We start from the raw sequence: 17,528 nt of genomic DNA on the forward strand, positions 1-17,528 counted from the left end.
TTTATGTTTTAACTTTTTATTAAGAAACTAAAGCAAAACGACAGAATTTCAAAAAAATTAAAATACAGAATTCTAATTTTAATTCTAAACAAATATGAAATCTACACCAAAAACTAAATAAGTATATCAATATTTAAGAATAAAGGGGAATGGCTAAAATGCATTCACAGTCATTATTTCTTCCTTATTAGCCTTAGATTTCTATTCCGTTCCTTCGTGCTTCATTTCAACACGATACAGAATTTCTTTCCCACCTATCTTTTGTTATGGTAATTTCAGAGCAGCTTTAGTCTCCCTACATAATTTCCTTCAGCATCTTTGTGAGCACCTGCCTACTGGGCTTAGATGATATGGGCATAAAGATGAGTCCATCAGAGATCCTGTCCTAAGATGTTGAGAGGAGATAAGACACCAACAAATAATAAATATAAATAAATATATACAAGGTATAAAGTAATATAGCATGAGTTAAGTTAAATATAAAAATAGGGAAATTTCAAGGAAGCAAAGATTACATTCAGCTAGATAAATCAGGAATGCTTTATGAGGGTAGTATTTGGATTGGTTATGGACTGTTCCTTCCAGGAGGGCTTCAGAGTGGTCCTGATGGTGACAGTCTTGGTTTCCAGAAAGTAATTCTTAAAACTCTTTACATTTCTAGTTCTTCAAAACTTTTTATCTTTTTAAAAAGATCAAAAAATATTAGCATTATAGTCTATATAAACAGCAGTTTGGGAACTTAAATTAAAAAGTAATTGTAATACCTTTTATATGATTTAGGGCTGTTATTTTCTCAACTCTCTTTCCCAGGTCAAATCATATCTAAAAGACAGAAGATGCCTAATCACTGAGCCGCGAATTTAAGTATTCAACCAGGCAATACCGACTTGCTTTAGGTGCTTTATAAAATCTATACCTAAACCTACATAGGAATGAAGATGAAATAAATGGCTTAACATTCAAGTCAGATAATGAAAAAAATAATGGCAACTATGAAATGATATTAACCACAGAACTCCTTGTACGAAAAGTTTTAATGAATTGTGAGCCATTGGCCATTACAGACTTTAAGCCTCAATATTTCTTCCCTATGTAGAACCAAATAATTAAAACAGCCTATCTCAAGTTTAACAGAAAACCATAGTATGAATAGTAATAGTCTGTTTACACATCTGCATGCTTCGCTAAAGAACCGAAGAGAATGCTCCCAGTTTCCCAAGTCAACAAAGTAAATTCAATTACACATTTTTCTTTCCTGATCATAGTTTTAGTTGAAATACAACTAATACTGTTTTGCCTTTCAATTGCACATTTTATCCAGCATACAAGTATTTTTCCCATTATTTTCTCCTTTGCCCTCAATATGCTTGTGAGGTAGTGAAGGGAGGGAGCAAGGATTTTTTTTTTTTTAATTTTGCAGATGAGAAAACTTAAGGTGAATTTAAAACTCAACCTTAGCAGCATACTGAAATCACCCAGGAAGTTTAAAAAAATCCTTATGATCATATCATACCCCAGACTAACATCAGAATTTTAGGATACATCAATATTTTTCAAAATGCACATGACTCCAAAGCTAAGTGTGAGAATCACTGGTTTAGAAGATTTATACTTAACCTTCAGGTACAACTGTATTCTACTTGAAAGCTCTCTCAGTATCAACAAGAGATTCCTTTTCCTTAAACATTGTAACAGTTTAATATTCTCTATACAACTACTATTGGTCTCCAGTAATAAAATAATCAGGTTATAAATGAAGGCTCTTGATTCCCCTGATGTTTATTCTAAATATGAACCTCCATTTTATAAAATCTGCAAATAGCATATTAGAGAATTTAAGTCTTTGAGATAAGAATGGCTTGTTGTTAAATACTTAGGCAATTATTTGATTCTAGGTTCAATGTGCAATAACCATGTGTTTCTGTTTTCCATTCAGCACCTTCCAAACTTTGTAACAAATGAATGTTATACTAATAGGACAAAACAGAAGTTATAAACAAAACTCAGCAAAAGCTCTTGGAATTGGCTATATCACAACACCCTGAAAAAACACCAAGCACATAAGGGACTTCATTGTTTCATCATTTATCAATCTGCATCCTGAATCAGTTCTTTTCTTCAAATTTTAAACTTTGCCAAATTGAGTTGTTCTACACCAAGAAAAATCAATTTCTGTAGCAGCTATATTCTCTAATACATTTAACATATAATTTCACTCTGTACTACTAAATATGGTTTCCAGGAGGGTTCTTTTTGACATGGATATTAAAAAGGATCTTTAACAGATTTTGCTTTTAAGCAACATACCAAATACACAATAAATATTTGTAAACCTGTCAGGTGGCAAAAATAGATCTTTGTTCATGACTGAAATTCCCTGCTTCATAAGAATATTGATAATCTTAACTCTCAAGGAGCAACCCAAAAGCCCCAGCCAGCTGCTTGCTGTCCCTAATTTGATTAGATTTAAAACAAAATTACACACAGCAATAAGCTCAAAGGCAAAGATTATACCTGCCTTAGTCAATTCTTATCACAAAGATGTATCTGAAACCATGTATTTATATACTTTCATACAGAAAGATGATGGTTGTTTCTCTTATAAAAGAAAATCTCAGCTCATATATGTTATTAATTCAAGAGTATTAGTGAAATCAGATTTATTAGTCAAAAACTCAGAATAGGAATTAATGTCAAGCTCTTCTATAAGGAAACCTTCAAAACATTGCCAACCTGAAGTTTACAGCACAAGGTATTTTATTTCAAGTCCCATGGGGGCAATTATCTATAATGAGATTAAGAACATTCTTAACCTGGGTTCAGGCTGGCACTGTTTCAGGTGGGTGAGTAAACATTTTCTTGATAACCCCAATGAAGAGTTTGAGGCTTAGATTTTGTTGCCATGATGTAAACAATATAAAATTTAAAAAAAAATTATAATATCTACAGCATTATAAAGTTACAAAATAAAAGAACCATTAATCCTTTTCCTTAGGTCTGTGACTAACAGCTTTCATATTTGAGGCCTGTAAGAGCAAATGGCAATGTTCTGTGTTGTTATGAGACACTTTCTCAAAAGGCCAAAAAATAAAACCAGATACTAGAGGACGTACATTATCATTACTACTACTGACATATGTATAATTAGAAATAGATTTGCCTTGCCTCAATCTTAAACTAGGAGACTGAGGGATCTTTACAATAATTTTGATCATTAAAAGAAAAATAACCAGACTGTAATAGCTATGGAAACTGTAAACAAAACTAATTTAAAAATGAGCCAATATAACACATCTCCTCTTAAAATCCTCTTCTTTGTAGTTACCTAATTTTCCCTAAATGTTATTCTAATTTTGTACCATGTAGTGGTTTTTAAGAAATTGAACTAGAACAAAGCAACCCCTTTGTCCTATTTTTTTTACAGTTTTTTTTACACACTTATTATATATACAACTTTTAAAATAGCTGCACAATTTTACATCTCACTGTTAGAGAAGTGCAGTCCAGGCAGACCATGCTTCTCAATATATTAAAAATATTAAATAAAACCCAACCAGTTTCATACTTTTCTATTAGTCAAGCTGGCTGGGAAAAAGGGTCTGGAGAAAAAACAGGCAGTTGTAAAACAGGATCAGTCTTTCTTCACAAACACACTACTTAAAAATCTTGCTATTTCCTTATCTTATCCCTTTTATAGCATCTCTAAAATCTCACCTTAAAAGTTGGAAATTAACACATTGCTAACTTAGAGACCAAATCTGTTGCAACATGCATATGTCAACTGCCCACTCAACCAACTGCAACCCTGAGGATTTTTCTGGCCCAGTAGAAAGAGGATACACTAAGATAATCTCTGCTGTAGAGTTGCTTCTCCAGTTAACAATTTCATGTGTTTTTCAGGATGTTTCTTGGGCATGCATGTATGACACTGTCACTTCATGATTCTACTTTCCATAAGCAGATATCTCTTCCATTCTGTCTTTCATTCCAGAAAAGCCACTGTCATCCATCCAAAGGTTTTCCAAGGTAAACCAAAGTCACTTCTGTGTTGCCATATACAGCAGAAACTGCTGGATATAAGCAGACCTTTGGAAGTCCTCTAAAGGCAACCCCCAGGAACTCATATCCACGTTCAAAAGCTAAAGTCTTATCTTCCATGTCCAAGATGACTCGAATTCTTTCTCCTATCTGCAAAGAGACACCAAAAGGTCAGAAGGAAACTCACCAAGTGCATAGCTAGAAGAAATAAGATACAAATCAACAAGCTGAAAACATTAAGAATAGAGAAATGGGAAGTTACTGTTTAATGGGCACAGAGTTTGTGTTGGGGAAGATGAAAAAGTCTTAGGTATAGATAGTGGTGACGGATAAACACATTGTGAGTATACTAATGTCACTGCATCGTACACTTACAATTAAAACAATAAATAACGTATATATTTTATCACAATAAAAAATTACTATAATAAAAACACATAAAGTTTATAAAGCAGTTCTACATACACTTTGGAACTTACATAATCATGAAGAGTCAAACCTGACTATAGATTCTACAGATGTAGAATAAGCGTATTAGTCATTTTATGGGCCACTGCTTTGAAACACCGTTTGTTATAAAAACAGCAGCACTGATTGTTAAACTAAAGCAGAAGCACAATATATCCAAATATTTTCCCACATGGAAAACTAAGCAGACAAATAAGGATGTTTTATTTTTATAATTGAATCTACAAAAGGCTGTACATCTATATACTTGGAGGAGAAAGTCCTAACATTTGCAATAAAAAAATCAAATTTAGTACTTCCCAATTATGTTAATTCCTGTTGTTGTTACTTTCCTTCACTGTATTTTCTGTCACAGACAACTACAAACAGCTGCTTCTTTCTTCCCTTTGCCTAATTTATTAATTTGCGCCCCATTTTATGGACCTAAGAACATCCTCGTCACCATCATCACTATTGCCACCAACAAAACAAACAACAAAAAATAGAAACGAAAAGTTAATATTTTGCTGGGTATTCATTTTGCGGTTTATGTGTATTATCTCATTTAATCCTCCCATCTATCCTAAGATTTATCCCTACTTAACAGAAGATGGAAACTAAAATGACAGAACCACTCCTGGTGAAATTTGCAAGTTTGCTTCACCTTTGATTGAGCGTACAGCATGCACATGCCAGAGAGCAAAAGCAGAAATTATACTAGCTTTAGGTGTCAGAGGTCAAAACCTGGGAGATGGCAGAGCAACTGGAAACAGAGGAAGAACTCTAGAAGCAAGAGAACCACAAAGAGGATGAGCCCCAAAATCTGAGAATAAATTGACCAAATCATTGTGTGATCACAGTCTTACACTGACACAGGGAAAATCTCCAAAGAATCAAGCTGGAAAAACAGCAGCTAGAAGCCAACCCCTCTTTCCCTAAAACCCCCAAATCTGAACAAAGACATAAGCTGCTGTACACCATGGGGCAGACAAGGGTTTACAGTTTGATGAAGAATCAAATCTAGTAGGCAAGTTAACTAGAACATCTAATTTTCAGAAAAATAAAATGATCTCTAGAAATAAAAGATTCCAGTATTTAATACATATTATCTAGAATTTCCAATTTAAAAATGATTGGATATGAAAAGAAACAGAAAAGTGCAATTCATACTCTGGGGGAGAAAAAGAGTCAACAGAAACAGACTCCAAGTAGGCCTACATGTTGGATTTGGCAGACAAAGAATTCAAAGCACTTATTATAAATATGTGCAAAGAATTAAAGAAAAATCTAATATTGATGGACAGATACAGATTCTCAATAGAGAAATGAAAACTACAATAAAGAACCAAATGAAAATTTTAGAGCTGAAGAGTACAATAACCAAAATTCACTAGCCTGGCTTAACAGCAGAACTGAAATGGTAAGAAGAAATAATCAATAAATTTGAAGATGGAGCAAGAGAAATAATCTGGTCCAAAAAACAAGGAGAAAAAATATTTCTTAAACAAGAACATAGCTTCAGTGATAGAAAGACACAGACCACATCAAGCAGTCCAACAACTACACTGAATATAAATGGGTTAAACACTCAAATCAATAGGCAGAGATAATAAGATTGGGTTAGAGAAGACCCAGTTATATGCCCTCTAGGAGACCCATTTTAAAGACAAAGATAGATGATTAAAGTAAAAGAATGGAGAAAAAGAGATACCTTGCAATAGTAAGCTTAAGAAAACTAAAGTTATATTAACATCAGACAAAAAAAAAAAAAAAAAATCAGACAAAACAGACTTAAAAACAATGAGTACTGAAATTTCCAACTATACTTGGTAATTTATCTATTCCTTCTTTCGGTTCTGTAAGTTTTTGCTTCATGTGTTTTGGGGCTCTATTATTGTGTGCAGATATATTTACAGTTGTTATATCTCCCTATTTGATTCTCTTATCATTATGAAATGACTCCTTTAAGTCTATAATTCCTTAAAAATTTCAATTTCTTATCAGATTTCTGTGTTTTAAACTCCGTTGACCCTATGGTAATCATATGGCTTTTACAAATAGGAACTATAATTTTGACCCCAGAATCAAATGAATATGGTATAACATTAAGATGAAAAGAATAAAAAAATGCAGTGGTTTGCATGAATTTGCCTGTCTTATAGAAATCACTGATACCTCCTGAGGCCTTGAATCCATAAACAGATTAATGAATAGCAGAGGGTATTTGTATGCATGTGCATAGGTGCATTTATGGGAGTAAGAAGTCTAGAGAAAGTAGATTTGGATGTGCCACGATATAGAAAAGATGACAATCTAGAGCATGAGATGGGAAACTATGGTCATTGGGCCAAGTCTTGCCTGTGGCCCATAAATAAGGTTTTACTATAACACAGCTATGCTCACTCATTTACATATCATTTATGGCTGCTTTTGTACTATTAACAACAGACTTGAATAGTGGTGACCACAAGTCCTGAAATGTTTACTACCTGCCCTGTACAGAAAGGTTTGCCAACTCCCAACTTAGACCAACAGATTGCTCAAGGTCAAATATGTATCAGGAAACAGGGAAATACCAAAAGATTATTAGAGTAGAAAAGAAAGGCGAGTTACACTATTTATTTTTAAATTAAAAGAAATACATACAAAGCTGCTATATAAAATTGTGTAAATTTAGAACAAATCAAGGTATGATTTGACAAAGGCCCACAATTGAGAAACTACCCAGTTTCTCACCTGATATTTTGGTGCATTGTTGCATTGTGGAAAACTGCCATTCACTTCTCCATTATGTAGTAGATTATTGTCCACCAGATTCCAGCCCCAGCTCTGGTCATCACTGCCCAATAATGCCACATAACCTTGGCACTGCATGGGGGCCCGTTTTGTGGCAATTCCAATCACTGCCACAGTGCCCAGAGGGCCTTCCCACCACACTTCCCATGCATGGCGGCCCTCACTGAAACCAATCTTGGTCCTTGCACCATCAGTACTTTGAGCAATGGGGTTTCGATGTAAAGTAAAGCCATTTTTCTTAATGTAGACATTCCTGGAGCAGTCATTAGTGCTGAAGGCATGCTGGAAAGCACGTACCTGAAAAGACGAAAAACACACCAAAGAAACAGAAATTTGATTTTTCTTAAACGTTAAAAAGTACCCAAACTTTAGGGGCACCTCAAGTGGCTCAATCAGTTAAGCATCCAACTCTTGACTTCAGCTCAGGTCATGATCTCAGGGTTGTGAGATGGAGCCCTGGGTTGGGCTCCACCAGCCCAGGGTAGAGCATGCTTAAGATTTTCTCTCTCCCCACCTCTCTGTTCCTTCCCCATCCCCACTCCCACTCATGCATGCTCTTTCTCTCTCTTAACAAAAAAAGTACCCAGACCTTAGGCTTCATGTGTTTGAACAATAAAAGGATATATATATTTTTAAAATTTACATTGTTTCATTTTTTTTATTTTAAAGATTTTATTTATTTATTTATTTATTCATATCTTATGAGAGAGAGAGAAAGAGAGAGGCAGAGACACAGGCAGAGGGAGAAGCAGGCTCCATGCAGGAAGCCCCATGTGGGACTTGATCCCAGGTCTCCAGGATCAGGCCCTGGGCTGAGGGCGGTGCTAAACCACTGAGCCACCTGGGCTGCCCTACATTGTTTCATTATTGATCAAAATTCTGAACTATAGTATAACTTCTGCAAATCAACTTCTTAAAATATCAAAAGATATACACAAGAATCCTTATGTTTTAGAGATAATACTGAAATGTTTATGGATGACAATATCTCAGAATTGCTTTGAAAGTGGGTGGGGTAAACACGTAATTACACGGTCCATGAAATTTAATCACTGGTAAAGTTTGGTGACAGTTTGGGAGGTTCATTAAACTATTTTCTCTAGTCTTGTTTATATTTAGTATTTTTATATCAAAAAGTTAAGGGAAGTACAGTTTATATTGGCAATGCTGTCATCAAAAAAATACTTTAATAGAGAACTTAGTCACAGCAACTCTAAAGTTTATGAAAAATTTTAAGAACCACAAACTATGTTAGATCCTCAGCCTCCTTCCTAGTTATTACTCATACGTTGCTGCAGCACCACTCTCATTTTACCAAATCAAATAACCCCATAAATATCATGTAGTTTCAAATACCAGAATTTATAAGGAGATAGTCATTAAGTGTAGCCACCATTGATAGGACAGGTTAGTTGACCTTCACTAGTCAGTTTTTTAAGCTTCCAAAATACAGTATAAAAATTTCTATCTGTACAAATACTAAACACTTCTCATGCTTTAATAATTTAAAGTTTTTTATTTGGGGGAGGGAAAAAATTAAGTTTCTGATTTGTATGTTTTCTGAAAATCTCTTATTTACTTTATTCAAACTACCTCAAAGCAATCAAAGGCTGCGGACTACTGCTTTAGTTAACCTGAGCCACCAACGTCAGAATCATAGAATTTCATCATTAGGAAGGGCCTCAAAGAAACAGTGCAACACAGGAAGGAGGACACAGACCTAAAAGTCAACAGCTAGTCAGAGCAAGAAGTCAGGTATTCCTTCATCAGTGTTCAGTTACTACTAGCCATTACCTCACTGCTTCACTGTTGCCCTGCACAGCAGAGACATTAAAAAACACACAAAACCCATGCTTGATTTAGAAGACTATAATACTGAAGTTTTTCTACATTTTTTCCTATCTCAACAGATAGGAAATTATATCACTCACTTTTAAGCACATACAAATCAGAACATAAGATCAAATGGGAGAGTAAAATGTCCCCAAAATATTAAGTATTAAAAAACTCAGGGGTTTAACTAAAATATACTTTATAAAATCTTCATTATAAAATATTTAAGTAATACTTACCTATGCCTAGTCCCCAATTCTTATAATTACCCATTGTTTTTCTCTATCCTTCTTCTCTTTGTCACAAAGACACTGTTGCCAGCCTCTTCTTCAAACTGCTAGGACTTCTTCCTATTACTCTGGACTCATCTTTCTTCACTGTCCTCTTTTTTGGTGACCATCCTACTTCTGCCCCCTGAAACACTCCAGAACTCAGTCCTTAACTCTCTACCTAAATTATTTCCAGACCAATCTTTCTAAAACAGCACCTTTATAATAGTTCATCCCAGTTCAACAACCTTTGATGGTTCCCTAACAACTACCATATCAACTGTAAATTATTCTTCCTGGCTTTCAAAACCCTCCTCCAAGTCTCATTCCTTGTACTTCCCTTTCTAACTTCTTACCTACTTTCCTCCTCTAACATATCCAATATCCTCTAAGACCAGATCTAGTCTTGCCAACTCTATGAAGGTATTCTAAACAGGACCACCTAAACCACAATTTCTCTTTCCTAAATTCTTATCCACTATCATTGGCACCACAAAACATTGAAGTCTGTATCTAACCCTACCACTTGATTCTAGTATAAAATATACTGAAAAACAAGAACACCAACACTAATCTTACCTAAACTGATCAAACCTCTCTCAGTCTAGGACAGAAGGGCATGTTAAGAAACACTATGGGAATAAAATCTACAAAGTTTGAAAACTCTAGAGGGTAAATAACCTGGTTTCTTCAAGAGAGATGTTGCAGGAATGGGAGTTAGGGGAGATGGAGGTTGAATTTGTTGGCTAAAATAGCCTTAAGAGATGTATCAATTGCTTGCCATGAGAACCTTATACACATCTTGGTTAAATAAACTGAAAATTAAAAATATAACATTTGACATTTATGAAACAATTGGAAATTTGAACACTGTATTGTCTATATTAAGGAATTGTTAATTTATTTATATTTTATTGATACTGACATTGTGATTATGTTAAGTGTCCTTAACTTTCTGATAATTTTTCTTTTTACTTATATCCTTTATCTTTCAGATATTCATCTGAAAATTTCAGATGAAATGGAAAAATAAATAAATCACAAATTAGCAAATAAAAACAATCCATAGCTCCTGTCTCATAGTCTCATATACAACCTAAACTTTATAACAAACAACTTTAAGACCTACTTCAGGGGGATCCCTGGGTGGCTCAGTGGTTTAGCACCTGCCTTCAGCCCAGGGCGTGATCCTAGAGTCCTGGGATCAAGTCCCACATCGGGCTCCCTGCATGGAGCCTGCTTCTCCCTCTGCCTGTGTCTCTGCCTCTCTATCTCTCTCTTTGGGTATCTCACGAACAAATAAACAAAATCTTAAAAAAAAAAAAAAAAAAAAGACCTACTTCAGAATCTAGGTCTGAAAATTAGAGACCATATTATATATACTTAGATACTAAATATGACTGGAATAATTGATGTTCCTTGGTGACATGTAAAATATGAACTTTTAAAAAGAAGACAAATCCTAAATAGACTGGCAACTCCAAATACTTTCCAGTTTTATGCTATCCCACGCATGTTTCCATCTTCCTCTTAGTTACATAAGCTCCCTGGAAATCCTATCTGACTCTTCCTCCTTCCTCATCTCATTCACCCCCAGTCAGCTGTCCACCTATGTAGATTTGTACCTTGTGATAGCTTTCCTAGCCTTCCTCTTCTCTCCTCTACATGCTTGTTCAGGTCTTTTTTCTTTTTTTTTTTTATTTTTATTTATTTATGATAGTCACACACAGAGAGAGAGAGAGAGAGAGGCAGAGACACAGGCAGAGGGAGAAGCAGGCTCCATGCACCGGGAGCCCGACGTGGGATTTGATCCCGGGTCTCCAGGATCGCGCCCTGGGCCAAAGGCAGGCGCTAAACCGCTGCGCCACCCAGGGTTCCCTTGTTCAGGTCTTAAGTATCTCTGGTATAGGTACTAACCCCTGCTCTGTCCAATTCATCTTATGGCCTAGTTTTTCTAAAGCACAGCTCTTATTTATCACTCCTCTGTTCAAACTTCTATGGTTTACAACAGTAGAACAAAGCCCAAACTATACACTGAAGGCTATATGCCAAGAACAACCAAGATATATCTAGTTTCAACTTACCTTTATAATCATATTTCCCACTTCTTCAATTCAATCTCACTAGATCCTTTTATATCTTTAGCCCTTCCTCTAAGCTCCAAACCGAACAACTGCCTATCTGAAATCCCCCAGATGTCTCAAAAACACTAAATTCTACTCTACCAAAATTGAACTCTTTGCTATGCCTCCTAAATCTAGCCCAGGTGATTCCCATAATTATATAATCTAGATATCTAGAAGTCATTCTTAGCACCTCCCCATCCCTCACCCCTATTTCCAATCTATTGCCAAGTCCTGTAGATTTTACTTCCTAAATCTTTCCTAAATTTCTCCCCATCTCCTCTACTACCCACTTCCTAAATGATCTACCTGTATTTCTAAGGTCCTCCTCCAATCTGTTCTCTATATCGAAGTCAGAAATAACCTCTTAAAAATGCAAAAAAAAAAAAAAAAAAAAAATCACATCACCAAACCCCCTCTTGCTTACAATTTAAAATGGCTTCCCTATAGTTTGGCCTCAGTCCACCTCTCTCATCTTCTCTCAAACTTGTCTCACCTTGGCTCTCTATGATCTAGCCACACTGATGTATTTTCTGTCCCTCATTCTCATCAATCTCCCTCCTGGAAGGTTCTCTTCTCACCCCTGGCCTTATTGTTCAAGTCTCTGATCACGCATATTTCCTCAGAGAAAGCCTTTCTTGACCTGCATACCTAGGTCAAATCCTCCATTACTAACATTCAGAGTATTGCGCACCTCTCCTTCATAGTACCTGTCACAGATGCAATTTTATAACTGATTATTTGATTAATATCTATCCACTCCCCCTCCATTAAACTATAAGCTCCACAAACAAGGCATCCATGAGTTTTATGTCTGTTTTTATTCACCATTGCATCTGCAGAAATGAGCACAGTGCCTCGGACTCACTATTTTTTTTAAATAAAAATAGATGCTGTATAGAGCCTTTGCTTTCTTCTTGTCTTGCTCTTGTTCTGGGTAGTAGTTCTTAGTAAAATGTTCAAACCTTCCCTATCCTAAAATTCAGCTCAAATATAATCCTAACCTCAAACCTTCTCCAAGATTCATTCAACTTGTACATCTCTCCTTTCACTGAAATTCTAGTGTGTGTATATATATACTTCTAGTAGATACTGTATTTATATACATCTCTAACAGAAGCAATTTGTATCATGTGTTAGTTATTACTATACATTTTTCTTCTCCTTTACTTGACTGAGGACTTCCTTAATAGGCTAACTTCTTTTGAATTAACCTTTTTATCCTCAAGACATTCAAGAAAAGTTCCCCAACATCTGAATGAACACATGATTAGTACATATCACAGGTGTGGTAGAAAGACATATACAGTGTTAAAAACCTAAGAAACTCAAAATATCTCTCTGGAAGGATACAAAATAAACAGGTAACACAGGTTGCCTCCAAGAAAGGAAACTAAACTGGGTAGCTGGCAAAAAGGGCAAAAGGAAGACATTTTGCTGATATTATTTTGCTTCTTTTACTTGTTGACTCACATGAACACATTACCTAACACACTGTTTAATGAATCTTGACTCATGTAAATATATCTATTACAGACCAGTTACAGATAGGTCTTAATTCAAAATAAGTAAAAACAGTAAGCTTTATGAAAAAATAAAAACTAAATAAAATGGGGCAGCCCAGGTGGCTCAGCGGTTTAGCGCCCAGGGCATGACCCTGGAGACCCAGGATCGAGTCCCGCATCGGGCTCCCTGCATAGAGCCTGCTTCTCCCTCGGTCTGTGTCTCTGCCTCTCTCTCTATCTCTCTGGTCTCTCATGAATAAATAAAATCTTTTAAAAATAAATAAATAAATAAATAAATAAATAAATAAATAAATCGTATGAAGCCTACCTGTTTTTAGGCAAAATAGGACAAAACTGCAATGTTCTGAACAAAACTCCCCCCTGCTTGGCAGTCTAGTTTCAAAAAGGGTATCTACCCTTTTTAGTTATTAATGTTATTTCTTATGTTTACACATCCTAGGGCAGACTTCATCCTCTCTCCTATATGCTCTGGGTGACTGCTACACTGAAGAGCTGTTACCCATCCGACTGAATTCAACCTCAAGGCCTTTGTTTATAGGACATTGCCTGAAGAATCTTCTCAGCCCTACCATAACCTGTTACTTGAGATTTTTATTTGTATATGAAGGAGGCAGGAATATGCCCAAGAATCTAGGAGGAAAAAAGGCAGCAAAACCAGAATGAGCACATTAGAAGACAGATGGAACAGAAGAGGCACAGCAGCAAGAGGTGAAACTATGAGAAAGTTGGCAGGGAAGTAGCCAGTAACATGGGGACAAGGCAGCATTAGGACGGTTCAGTGGTGCACGTGGGGCGGTAGGGGACGTTTTATTAAAGGCTGTGTGGGGCAGCCCCCTGGGTGGCTCAGCGGTTTAGGCCGCCTTCAGCCCTGGGCGTGACCCCGGGGTCGCGGGATAGAGACTCGCATAGCGCTCCCGGCATGGGGCCTGCTTCTCCCTCTGCCTGTGTCTCTGCCTCTCTCTGTGTGTGTGTGTCTCTCATTAATAAATAAATAAAATCTTTTAAAAAATAAATAAAAATAAAGCCTGTGTCTTGGGATCCCTGGGTGGCTCAGCGGTATAGAGCCGCCTTCTGCCCAGGGCTTGACCCCAGGGTCCGGGGATAGAGTCCCACGTCGGGCTCCCTGCATGGAGCCTGCTTCTCCCTCTGCCTGTATCTCTGCCCGAAACCCCACCCCCCCCGCCCCGTGTCTCTCATGAATAAATAAATAAATAAAATCTTTAAAAGTAAAATAAAAATAAAGCCTGTGTCTTGGGATCCCTGGGTGGCTCAGTGGTTTAGCGCCGCCTTCGCTTCAGCCCAGAGCGTGACCCCGGGGTCCCAGGATCGAGTCCCACGTCGGGGCTTCCCCGCATGGGGCCTGCTTCTCCCTCTGCGTCTCATGAATAACTAAATAAAATCTTTAAAAAAAAAAAAAAAAGCCTGTATCTTCAAAGTTAGCAGAATGTCTAGGACCACACTCACCTATAAGCCTGAAACGTAATGGAGGGAATTAAAGAAAACTTGGGCGAAAACAGGAGGGAGGGAGGGAGGGAGGGAGGAGAGGGGAAACAGTCACAAATCAGAGGCTGGAAAAGGTGAGGTGTTAGCAAAGATCTTAGCAACTAAGCCGGTGTCCAGGGAGCTGAGATGATCTAACAAGAAACGGGGTAAGAGCACTGAGGGGGACGGTGGTGGCGGGGAGGGCCTGCCCGTCTCCGCGGGAGAGGACTGGACGCTGGAAGCAGTGATGGATGGGGACCGGGGACTGCCAACTGTCCGACCCTTTAAAAAGTGTGCAGCGCGGAAGTGGGGCGGGTTACGGAGCACGAGTTCGCAGAGAAGAGGCTCTCTGCGGACGGGGAGCGCAGCGCTCCCGGGCTCGCGGGAGAGGCGCCGCCCCGGGCAGCCGGCGGCCGGGCCCTCACCTTGGCCTTGTAGCTGGGCAGGTTGCAGAGGATGTCCGTGCGCAGAGCCTCCTCGGCCAGGCTGCGCGCGCAGAGGCTCCGCCACACCTCGCTGTTCTCGTCGCCGTGCAGGCAGCGGTACCAGTGCTTGCACACCAGCGCGCAGCTCCGCAGCTCCGACAGCTCCAGGTAGGAGAACACCAGCTCCAGCACCCGGCTGGGCAGCCGGCCCCCCGGGCCCCCGCCGCCGCCGCCCGCGCCCGCGCCCGCGCCGCCCACCGCGCCGCCGGAGGCTGCCCCAGGGCCCGGGGCCGGCGCCGCCATCGCCTCACCAGCCGGCCCGGGGGCCGCCGCCGCCGCCGCCGCCGCTCCCCCCCGTCGTCGCGGCTGCGGACGCCGCGCCTCGCTCGCCGCCCCTTTCTCAGCCGGCCGCCGGCCCTCCGCCGCTCCCGCCCCTGCCCGGGGGCGTCCGCCGCGCGCCCCGCCTCCCTGAGGGCGGACGCACCGGCCGCACCGGCGTCCCCCGCCCCTCCTCCCCGGCTCAGCGCGGGCGGCGCCACCGCCCGACTCGCACGGCCTGCCCGCGGCGCGCCCGGGGCTCCGCCATACTGGTTGAGGGCACGCAGCGAGCGCGCATGCGCAGCTCTTCCGCGGCGCCCGTCGGCCCCGGATGTGACTGTCGCGCCGGCGAGTGAGGTCATCTCCGGGCGCCGAGGACGGAGGCGGGAGGCGCAGGTAGGAGGCTCGCGCTGTGGCTGCGGGACTGTCCTCCGCTTTGGTCTGGAGTCGCCTTATTGGGCCCCTTTCCCCGTGAGGTGTCCCCGTGAGGTGTCCCCGTGAGGGCCGCTGCCTCAGATCCACCCTCCCGCGCGGAACTGCCCTCTCCTCGCCCTCCGGCCCCCGGCCCCGCCGCCGTCGGCCGCAGTCCGAGCGCCTCCGTGACCCGCAGCCGCTGAAGCCGCCTCCTGGTCCGGCCCCTTCGCGCTCGGCTCGCACCGGTACTTCTCAGGACACGTGTCCCAGCGCGTGTTCGGCAAGTCGGGTAGTCGTTAGGAGCCCTGCCCCCGCCCCCGCCCCCGCCCCCAGTGCTCGCGAGCCCGTAGGTGCTTCATTCTTCTGCACGAAGTGGGGCCTTCCCCGGCCTCTCCTGCTAACCCGATTCGTGGGCCGATGAAGTAATCGTGTTTTGATATAATGAGACATCCCAAGAGGGAGGATGGTGTGGGGGCTGTGGTGCTAGATGGCTCCTGGAAGCGGAGGAGTTGAAGCATCATTGGGTCGCACTGCGTTCTCCAGGCGGCCGAGAGCTGTCTGACGCCCTGTAAGGGATGCTTAGGGAAGCAGTGAGCATCCTGTGGACGGGCACTGCGTTAGGCTCCTTCACCTGGGTCTTATATATGATGTTTTTTTAAGACTTTATTTCTTTATTCATGAGAGACACAGGCAGAGGGAGAAGCAGGCTCCACGCAGGGAGCCCGACGTGGGACTCGATCCCGCGACCCCGGGGTCACGCCCTGGGCCGAAGGCTGGTGCTAAACCGCTGAGCCCCCGGGGCTGCCCTTCTGTATAATTCTCAGACAACTCTGCAGTGATTAGTATCGGGTCCACAGACTCCCTTGGTAGTGAACTCCACTGTGTTGCCTGTATGTAATAAGAAATATTTCCAATAGTTCCCCTGCCGTGTATAATACATTTATAGTCCTTCGCTTAAAAGAACAGCTACTACCTTTTCTACTCTCTGGTAAATGGTGTTTGATGATTATTTGCCAGTCCCTTCCTCCCAGATGTTTTTTCACCCCCAGGTGTTTTGTTTTGTTTTGTTTTTCTCCCAGTTTAGTAACCCAGATTCTTTACTTGACCAGTGCTAATACCACAGCCCTTCAATCTTTTTTGTTTTTTTTTTAAGATTTTATTTTTTTATTCATGAGAGACAGAGACACAGGCAGAGGGAGAAGCAGGTTCCATGCAGGGAGCCCGATGTGGGACTCGATTCCAGGTCTCCAGGATCACTCCCTGGGCCTAAGGCAGATGCTCAACCCCTGAGCCACCCGGGCTGACCCCCCTTCAATCATTTTGGTTGCTATCCAGCTTTTCCACATCTGAACCAACTTTGGAAAATCCAACCATGTGAAGAAAAGTTAACTTAGACTTGCTATAGTGATAGTAACTACCTTATATTATTTGAATGTTAGTATAATCTCAAGTTTGGGAGTTTTATTCGTTATTTTCTCTTTGTTGTTGTTGTTTTTTTAAGATTTTTAGCTATTTGAGAGACAATGAGCATGCATGAGCAGAGGGGGAGAGGGAGAAGCACACTATCCTCTGAGCACGGAGCTCAAGGTGGGGGCTCCATCCTGGGACCCTGAGATCATGACCCCAGCTGAAGGCAGCTGCTTATTAACCAACTAAGCCACCCAGGCGCCCCTCATTATTTATTTTTCAACTTTTAACTATAGGACATCCAAAGAAGGATGTCCTAATTTTGTCTGGGAAGGCACTTAAATTTTTTTGTCTTTTTTTTTTTTTTTTTTTTAAGTAGGCTCCACACTGAGTGCAAGACTCAAACTGATGACCTTGAGATGAAAACCTGAGCTGAGATCAAGAGTCTTA

At 40.5% G+C, this 17,528-nt stretch overlaps 2 protein-coding genes across 9 annotated transcripts in view; one reads left to right on the forward strand and one right to left on the reverse strand.

The window, feature by feature from the left end:
- FBXO45 (F-box protein 45) lies at positions 1-15,242 on the reverse strand. The gene is made up of 3 exons (XM_077884260.1): positions 14,940-15,242; positions 7,222-7,578; positions 1-4,188 (listed from the first exon to the last, which is right to left on the reverse strand). The coding sequence occupies exons 1-3, from the start codon at positions 15,240-15,242 to the stop codon at positions 4,003-4,005; spliced, it is 846 nt and encodes a 281-aa protein (XP_077740386.1). The 3' UTR covers positions 1-4,002.
- The window catches only part of WDR53 (WD repeat domain 53), a 13,203-nt gene continuing 10,600 nt past the window's right edge, over positions 14,926-17,528 (forward strand). For 2 of the 8 annotated variants that reach the window (XM_077884254.1, XM_077884258.1), the window contains exon 1: positions 15,660-15,916. Coding sequence is in view for 1 of the 8 variants with exons in the window: in XM_077884250.1 (XP_077740376.1) it covers positions 16,089-16,093 (5 nt within the window). In the remaining 7 variants the exon portion in view is untranslated. The other 6 variants (XM_077884256.1, XM_077884251.1, XM_077884257.1 and 3 more) reach the window with 6 other exon arrangements.

Source organism: Canis aureus, chromosome 35 (assembly GCF_053574225.1).
Source record: "Canis aureus isolate CA01 chromosome 35, VMU_Caureus_v.1.0, whole genome shotgun sequence".
Classification (NCBI taxonomy): Eukaryota; Metazoa; Chordata; class Mammalia; order Carnivora; family Canidae; genus Canis; species Canis aureus.